This window comes from Lytechinus pictus, chromosome 7 (assembly GCF_037042905.1).
Source record: "Lytechinus pictus isolate F3 Inbred chromosome 7, Lp3.0, whole genome shotgun sequence".
Taxonomy (NCBI): Eukaryota; Metazoa; Echinodermata; class Echinoidea; order Temnopleuroida; family Toxopneustidae; genus Lytechinus; species Lytechinus pictus.
Window position 1 is genome coordinate 46342397 of NC_087251.1, and position 9891 is coordinate 46352287.

The window sequence follows — 9891 nt, forward strand, 5'->3', positions numbered from 1 at the left end:
CATAAACCCAATTATGCGGATAATATCTGCATAATTTGGTCGTAAAATCGGAGCGGGACCAGAGTTATCAGCATTATTTCGATGCTGCAATTATCCGCATAATAGCGGCATCGGGACCAGATTTTGACTTTATGAACGCATTTCCAAAGTAATGCGGATAATTGCCATGGTGCAGTCACAAGGTCACCCTTTTCCAACACAACCCCATCGGAGGGGGTGTGTGCAGTTGCCATGACAATTATCCGCCTTTTTCAGGTCGGGCGCTCGTAAAAAATAGTGCGGATTATTTTCGGAGTTTGTGAATGCAATTTTTATTGAATTATCCGCATTACTCTTAGGCGGATAATTGGAGGATGGGTTTATGAAAGGGGTATTAATTAAGAAGTTAGGTGTGTAATATATGTCTGAACTGGCAGTGGTGAAGACATAATTCTGGCTTCACGTAGCTAAAAAATCTTGTTGGGGTCCTTTTTTTTCGGGGGGAGGGGGCTTGGCATCAGCAGGATCTCATCAACTTGGGTTTTGGGGATAAATAGTTCATGGTAGATTTCATAACAATTGTATGTGGGCTTGCAGTGTCATTGACCGGTTAACCTTATCCATGTGAAAACAGATAGTATAGTGCTCTGTTATAGTGCGTAATATTGAGCAAATCTTTTTATATAGTTTTGATGCATGTTAGCAGGCCGTTATATCTTTTGGTGCTTAATGTACCTTACCTTTTTTTTGTACTAGGAAACACATAGATCAGTATATCTTTGGGATGCAGAAGAAACGAGCCAGTCGACGGATGAAGAAGGTGCCAGCAACAATACCTGAAATCCGTTCACCCGTCAAGGCAAGTTTATTCTAAGGGGAGAAAAAGAATGAAGATCATGAAGTTTGCACAAGAATGTGTAATGCATCCATCATTACTATGGATGAAATTAAAGGGGGAGTAAACTGTGTGTGGTCTCTCATTGACTGTGTGTTACAAATGCATAGTCTTGAAATATACGTTTTCAGATATCTACTAATACCAAAGAGAATAAATTGACCTATAATTGTATTTGTATAGAAAAATGTTTTGAGAGGAAAAGTAATTGTTTTGCTACTTGGTAACATAATTATCGTGGTATAAATGTATTAAGTAGTTAATTAGCATGTTATCATTCAAGTGGGTCTATATTACTAGACTGCACTAACATTATGGGTCAGGAAACTGGCCAGGTATGAGAAGTTAAAGGACAAGTCCACCCCAACAAAAACTTGATTTGAATAAAAAGAGAAAAATTCAACAAACATAACGCTGAAAAATTCATCAAAATCGGATGTGAAATAAGAAAGTTATGACATTTTAAAGTTTTGCTTCATTTCACAAAACAGTTATATGCACATCTCGGTCAGTATGCAAATGAGGGAACTGATGACATCACTCACTCACTATTTCTTTTGTATTTTATTATATGAAATATGAAATATTTTGATTTTCTCGTCATTGTCATGTGAAATGAAGTTTCATTCCTCCCTGAACACGTGGAATTCCATTATTTTAACATTTTGTGGTTCAGGCAAGGAGGTCCTAATCTTCAAATTCGTAAAAATTGAAATATTGTATAATTCAAACAATAAAAAACAAAAGAAATAGTGAGTGAGTGACATCATCGACTCCCTCATTTGGATGTAACTGGCTCGTTCACATAACTATTTTGTTAAAAATAAGCGAAACTTTGAAATGTCATAACTTTCTTATTTTACATCCGATTTTGATGAAATTTTCAGCATTGTGCTTGTCTGATTTTTCTCTATTGATTCAAATCAACATTTTTCCGAGGTGGACTTGACCTTTAAGGACTCAAGATGGCGCTATTGGTTCGTATCTGCTTTAAATGAATGCATAGAAGACTAAAAAATTTCCTGTGTAGCTCCTGATAGGGATGTTAGGCTACCCGGAAGTCTTTTCACTTGAACTCATGATTCAAGTCTCTCTAAATCTATATATTTACAGTCCTTTTTTAGACCATTTTCAAGAAAAAATATCCCTACAAGAGCTCTTCTTTTTCACCTTTGAAATTGTGTGTTTCATAATACATGCACTCTAGTTGCACCCTAAGGTAAATATATTAATCTTCTAAATACATCATGATAACAGCAAAATATATTACATAGGTTATGTAGATTCGAATCAGTGATAGGTCAATACGCCATCACGTGACCATAGCTGCGAGGATCGCATTTGCTATATTCTGGGTTTTGACGTCACCTCAGTAGATATAACAGCGTTATAACTGCGTTGTATTGTCAATTGCGGTGTTATATTCACTAAGATGACGTCACTCGCTGCTTACAAGTTGCGTAATCAGGTAGTTTGATGTACGCGCTAGTGTTGACGCGTCGATTGATGTATTTGATGCGTCGCTTGATGTATTTTAAAAATATTTTCTATTATGATGTAGATGGATCAGAGCTGTAGCAAGAATTTCGGGTTGGAGCAAGATGATGAATGTAATCTCTGATGGCGAATCCACATAGACTATATAATATAACAGATATTGCCTGGTCTATCGTTTTAATAAATAACATTTCAACTCCCCTCCGAAGCTATATTTTTCCCTCGGGAGAATATTTTCCCTCAGCGCTGCGCGCTTCGGGCAAAATTTAATCCCTTGGGAAAAATATAACTCCGTCGGGGAGAGGAAATGTTGTATTCAAACTCTAGGTAGGCAATATCTGTATAATATTTCCTTTTTTATTGCCCCCTGTAGGCTAAATCCAGGCAGTTTAGAAGTGAAATCATCATGCCCTTTACTCCCTCCACGTCGGAAGCATTACGTGTAGTTCTCATACAGAATGAATGCATTATTATTACTAGTTTCATCTCTATGATTACATGATAACAGCAAATTATTTCCTTTTTTTATTGTCCGCATAGGCTAAATCCAGAAAGTTTAGAAGCGAGATGATCATGCCGACCACTCCAACCATCTCAGAAGCATTACAGGTGGATCCCGTACAGGATGTAGACTCCGAGGAAGAGGAAGCCGACTACTATTGGTCTGACGAAGAGGAAAGCCACTCGGGACAGAAACACAAGAAGGATTGAAGCCTATTTTAAGTTTTGGTAGATCCCCCCCCCCCCCACCCTTTGACCAAAACTTGTTTAGAATGGCTTAGTTTAATAATCAAACATAAATGGGGAATATAATTTTACCTTGTACCTAGCCCAAGAGGAACCTTGTTCTCTTTTGCTTCCCAGCTCAGAATGAATGAAAGAGTCTTGCCCTTTTTGTTGCCTGCTGATGTTCAAAGTAATTTCTTTCTTTTTTATTTTAGTAACATAAGATTAAAACTTGAAGAAAGTATACTCACAATCATTTTCGGTCCCCTTATGATCATAAGATAAAATATATTTATTGAGTGATGACGTTCCAAAAGGGGCTTTCGCACCTGTTTTTGCCAGTGTATGACGGCTAACGTAGGCTGTGCCAAGCCGTTATATTAGTCCCATTTCGCGCTATCAAGAATTTCATTTTTTTTACACAAATGAGTCTTCATATACAGAATTTGATATTTTGTGTTATTAAAATGCAATTCCTGATGTCAAGAATAAATTGTTTAATATCGAGAAATAGGACCAAATTAGAAAACAGCTGGCGACATATACAGTACATCGCCATATGCTGGCTCAAGTGTCAAGGTGACATTCCTTCAAGCCTGGCTCACACCTTTGCATTTTGGGCTCCTGTTCAGCTGCGAATTTGCCTTAATGCAGACAAATGCAGTCAAACGCAACACAAAGCAGAGGCCCTTCATTCTAGCATGGATGTTTTGAATATTTTATATCATCCGCAACAGAACGCAATCAACGAGTGGCAACGAGCAAATGCGAGCAAGGACGTGCAAGAACGAGCAACAATGACCGACAGCGAGCAGTTAACGCAGGCATTAATGCAGCGTTTTAACTCGCATCACCTCGCTTTACTGCATGCAATTTTGTACAAGCACGTACACAAAAGTGCAATTGCAACCAAATATTATGCTGCCTAGTATACTGCATTAGGCTGCGTACTGCTTTTTTTCCGGCTAGTAGCAACATGCAGCTTAAAACGCAAATGTACGAGCCAGGCTTAAAGGCTGAAATTATTACCTGAATCACCAATTGGAAGGTGTAGATATGTGCTGTGAAAATACTTAAATGGTTCACTTTATTACCTACATGTATAGCAAAATGGATTTGAATGTTCTTGAAAGATATAAATTCATTGTACATTATTTGCTCATTTGAGTTCCATTGATACACTTTTCTGTGTATATGTTAAGCTGTGTGTAAATAATGTTTGCGATTTTCAGAATTGTAAATATACATGCATCTATTTAACAATATTTGTGTACAGTATTTGTAAATTTGTTTCTTCTTAATATGATTTTTACCAATATTCATGAATTACCATTTAAAAACTTGATTTGCACTCACTTATGTATTATTATTATTGCAAATTTTTAATTTTGTGTGCATTCATATAATTCCTGAGAAAAGTAAATATACCCATGGTATCTGAAGGAAATAAAGGTAAAACAAAATATTTCAAGGCAACATTACATAGTCTCATCCTTTTTTATTGTTTGATGGGCATGATTTGGAGATGAATGACTTCTAACCTTTCTGGATAATGGTTTTGCAAGGACTTCTGTAAAAAAATATCTATATATTTCTCAGTATCTGATTGGAACTGGGAGGGGGTGTTTAAGTATGACATTGGCCCGAATTCACAAAGGTGGTTTTGAAAACCCACGATTGAGTCCATGGTTTATGCAGATTTCCTATATAAATTACGCTTAATTTAGCGCGTATCGGGCGCGTGTATAAGAAATGTCCGATGCTGATGCGCTTTATTGTCACAGTGCCCCAAATTGGCTGCTGTTGCCGTGGTTATCTACGCTGTTATTATTCATGAGTCCGCTCTTCAAACAGTGGACTCATGAATAAAATAGCGTATCTAACCATGGTAACAGGCGTCAATTTAGCGCACTGTGACAGTGAAGCGCATCAGCATTGGACATTTCTTATACACGGCGCCCAATACACGCTAAATTAAGCGTAATGTATACAGGAAATCTGCATAAACCATGGATTCAACTGTGGGTTTTCAAAACCACCTTTGTGAATTCGGGCCTCAGAGTCGCACTTAAATTCCAAGTTGCTTGCGGTATAAAAGGTATCACCACATTGGACAAATCATGGTTAGGGGATGCGTACAACTGCATATTAGTCCAAATAGTCGTGCCTTACATATCATGTGCGAGTTGGTACCTACGCATGACTCTTAAGTCACACTTTACTCCTTGTGAAACAAACCCTGGGACCCGTTGCAGAAAAGTTACTATTATTCTAACTTTGACATCTAATGAATGGTAACTACCATGGTAACGCTGATCAACGGCCAATCAAAATCAATGATTCCATGCAAGTTACCATTGAATGGCAAAGTTACCATAATGGTAACTTTTATGCAATGGGGCCCTGGTTCTTTGTAAATAATATATATATATATATGTGTTATCTGGAGAATTATGAAATGTACATTTCAATTGAATTATAGACCATAGTATCATTTAATCAGCTGTCGTACGAAGCTGGCCTGGTTAGTTTTCTGAGATGCAGACAATTGTTCTTTAGGTAATGAATTCAACATCTATTTTATATATTGTTGTTGGAGCACAATTTTGCCATTATCAAGAGGTTTTCTGTTAAGCTCGGCTCACACTATGCGATTCGATGCGATTCGAATTTCAAAGAAATTGTGATAACATTTGAAGTGGATATTCCAACTAATAAAATCTTACGAATCAGAGTTCAGAATAGTGGTAGGACTACTGAAATCGAAATTCGTCCATTTCGAGCCTCCCTGAAAGAATAAAAACAAATTCAAATCGTAATGACGTCATCATCGGCTGCGACTTGAAGCCAACTTGGACTTTACTCCGACCACAGGGCTTGCCGGAAAGTAAAACATGACTTTAGTATTCCTTACATTATGCCAAACTTTAGATGAAATAATTTTACTTCTTGGAACTTTCATATTTAATGCAAAATGCAATTTCTTGAAAAATAACGTTGCAACGAATCGCATAGTGTGAGCCGGGCTTTATGTGCATACCACTATATACTGTTTATGCAACAAATGGTCTTCCTTGATATTCTGTAATTTCATGTCTACTCCATTTTTATAACTTTCATTATCTTTTTATATTATAATAATTTCATATGTGAGAAATGATGTATTTCTGATGTTCTCCTGTGGGCTTTCTCACTTCTCTTTCATCAATTTGTCAAAGTTTCCTTGTAGAAAAAAAAGATAAAGGGCTTTAAATATACATTGTAAAGATTTGGTCATCATCATTCCGATTATATCCACATATTCCTCAACCCAAGCTTTCGCATCATTATCGTTTACATATTTTTTATATATCGTTTTTGTAAAGAGTGGCACCATTTTCAAAGAATTTTTTAAAATAATTTGTATGTTTCGTAATATATGCACAAAAGTTGCATTGTTGTTGTGATGTCATTCTTACTCGTTAATCCTGAAAGATTTGGTCAACGCAGTGTTCTCAACACGATGCATTAATCACAGCGTTTCTCTTTTAACCCTGTACATGCATACCTCACACCAATATGCCCTCTCAGTGTCGCGCAAACTTCTCATTTCACACTCAAACATTTTATTGTTTCCCTCCATGAAAATCAGCCCAATTGGGTTCGTGGCCCAGCGTACAAAGAGTTAAAGATAATGGATGCATAAAATGTCCAGAAACATGTTTTCAAATCATGCTTTAAAGGAGAATAAAACCTTTGGAACAGGATAGCTTGTGTGAAAACAGAAAAATCAAAGAAATAGATCAACAAAAGTTTGAGAAAAATCGGTCAAATAATGAGAAAGTTATGAGCATTTGAATATTGCGATCACTAATGCTATAGAGATCCTCACATTGGCAATGCAATAAAATTTTATAGTCCATCAAAGGGAAAGTTGTTCACATGTGACGTCACCACATCCTTGTTGCATTGCCAATGGGAGGATCTCCATGGCATTAGTGATTGCAATATTCAAATGCTCATAACTTTCTTTCTTCTTATTCTTTGATTTTTCTGTTTTGTCACAAGTCTATTTTTTTCAAACGTTTCATTCCCCTTTAAAGAACCACCTTTGTGAATTCAGGCCATTGTATTACTCGCGTCCTTTGCAAGGCGTTTCTACATTTGCCACTCTTCACCCAGGTGTAGTAAATGGGTACCCGGTAGGAAGAAATTTCTTGGATGCTCGAGCGCCCGATCGGGGTAGCCGTGCTAATGCTGGGTGATAGTATGCAGTGCTTAGAAACATTTGTAATAAATGTATATAGGAACCAAATTATCATTCCTTAATTGCGTGTCCTATTTACCCTTTATAGCAAATACCATTAAAAGGAGTATGTTAGAAATGCAATGATTATGAAAGTTTGATTCATTCATTTTTGGAAGGGGATGATGGTTCTGATGATCGATGAGGATGATAATGATGATGGAAGTGGTGGTGATGATGATGATGATGGAAGTGGTGGTGATGATGATGATGATGATGATGGAAGTGGTGGTGATGATGATGATGATGATGGAAGTGGTGATGAAGAGGAGGATTATGGTGATGGGAGTGGTGGTGATGATGATGATTGAAGTGGTGGTGATGATGATGATGGAAATGGTGGTGATGATGATGATGGAAGTGGTGGTGATGATGATAATGATGATGATGGAAATGGTGGTGATGATGATAATGATGATGATTGAAGTGGTGGTGATGATGATGATGGAAATGATGATAATGATGATGATGGAAGTGGTGGTGATGATGATGATGATGATGGAAGTGGTGGTGATGATGATGACGATGATGGAAGTGGTGGTGATGATGATGATGGAAGTGGTGGTGATGATGATGATGATGATGGAAGTGGTGGTGATGATAATGATGATGGAAGTGGTGGTGATGATGATGATGATGATGGAAATGGTGGTGATGATGATAATGGAAGTGGTGATCGATGATGATGAATTGATGATGATGATGATGGAAGTGGTGATGATGATGTTTATGATGATAGCAATAATCGTGATGATGATTTTGATGTAAATATACCAGTGAATAGTGATGTGATGGAATGATGATGATAATGGTGGTGATGATGACAGTGCATGGTGGCACCTTGCCGAAATGAAGTTCTAATTCACAGCATGCACTGGTGTATGAGAAGAAAAAAAGGAAAGGAAAGATTAAAATATACTATTTTCTAAAATTTATGTTGAAATCTATTTTAAAACATATTTGTATTGATTAGGTCAAAATTTATCTACTCCCTTGTATCTGTTCAGAACTTCTGCTCTATTCATTTGAAGGTTTTGCAAGTGTGTATGAATTCATAAACAAAAGAGAGAGACTGAGAGAGAAACATGGAGTAATTTTGATTGAGCAAATAAGTCTGCCCAGGAGCCACTTTTGGAAAAGTAGTACTATTTTGAACATATATGTTCAGGAGTATTTTTCTGCTTTTAAAAATACACGCTACAAGGAAGTTATCATTGAGCAAATTAAAGATCTCTTACACGATGAGAACAGACAGACTCAACCCTAATGGGTGACATTCGAGTTTTTCAAAATGTCTGTATAGGGCATACTCTCGCGTTTCTCAATCCCTTGTTTGATATCAAAATGATATTTATAATTTTTTTTAAATAGAGGAAAGTCACATGAAGCGGACAATATTTTTTTTCATTCAAAAGAAAAGGGACTTAAAATGAGTTCAGATTTTATAAGAGACCGTCATTGTAGCTTTGGAAATTTAAGAGTCTTTTATCTAGACAATGTAAATATAGCAAAGCTTTGATGGGTTAGTTAGGAGGGTATAATAGCCCTAAATTGGTTCAGGATTTTTCCTGATTGCGATCGCGCAATCAGAAAAAAATCCTTTGCCAATGGTCGACCATTATTGCATAAAATTTAATAGCAAGCTATTATAAACGCCATATCCACCTTTCGAATTCCCGTTCTTTATTTCTTAAATCCTTGGCAGCCCGGTCGTGTTATATACAGGGGCGTAGACAACGGGGGGGATGAGGGGGATGCATCCCCCCCAACTCACAAGGTGGGGGGGATGGCATGTACAATCATCCCCCCCAGGTTTTGGGGAATGATATTTGGTTACTTAATAAGTCATAATGATGATAATTATAGTAATAATAATAATGATAACAATTATAATAATAATAATAATAATAATTATGATGATGATAATAATAATCCTCATCATTATTGTAATTGTGTTTATTGTTATTAGCCGCATTCACACGGTGAAAGCCAATTCAGACGGTAAAAAAAAGAAAATCTTACAAGTATTTTGTGGTTATCTTGTGGTTTGGAAACCACAAGAGCAATCTCGCAGTATTGTTACTCCATGGATCATAGTGATACTGTTTATGTTTTTTGTATCTGTATGTTAATGAGCCGCCAGCCAATATCCATCTATGGATACTATGCCTGTTTCTTTGAGGTAAAAAAAAGCATAGTATGTACGTATTCATTATGCTTTATAATGAACAGACATATTGTTATTTGTTTGTTGTTTATGTGTTCTATTCACAAATGGCCACAGAGGCTGTTTTCATTCATAACCACATACCCATATCAAGACAACAAAGACTATACCTGCGTGTACACAGTTGACATTGGTTTTTTTTTCTGAAGAGGTGTAACAGAAAAATTCACAGAGATAAATAAATACGTAGTGTGGTTCAATATGCAATACTATGTGTCAGTCCATTCTGTATTCGTATGCCACGTTGTGTAGATCTTGTCGATGTATGTCTGTCCATTCAAG

At 36.6% G+C, this 9891-nt stretch overlaps 1 protein-coding gene across 1 annotated transcript in view; it reads left to right on the forward strand.

Moving 5' to 3' along the window:
- Positions 1-4573, forward strand: part of LOC129264138 (uncharacterized) — a 31717-nt gene extending 27144 nt beyond the window's left edge. The window contains exons 15-16 of the mRNA XM_064102912.1: positions 736-838; positions 2912-4573. Coding sequence (XP_063958982.1) covers positions 736-838; positions 2912-3082 — 274 coding nt within the window. The 3' untranslated portion in view covers positions 3083-4573. The remainder of the gene's footprint in view (positions 1-735; positions 839-2911) is intronic.
- Positions 4574-9891: the final 5318 nt, after the last annotated feature.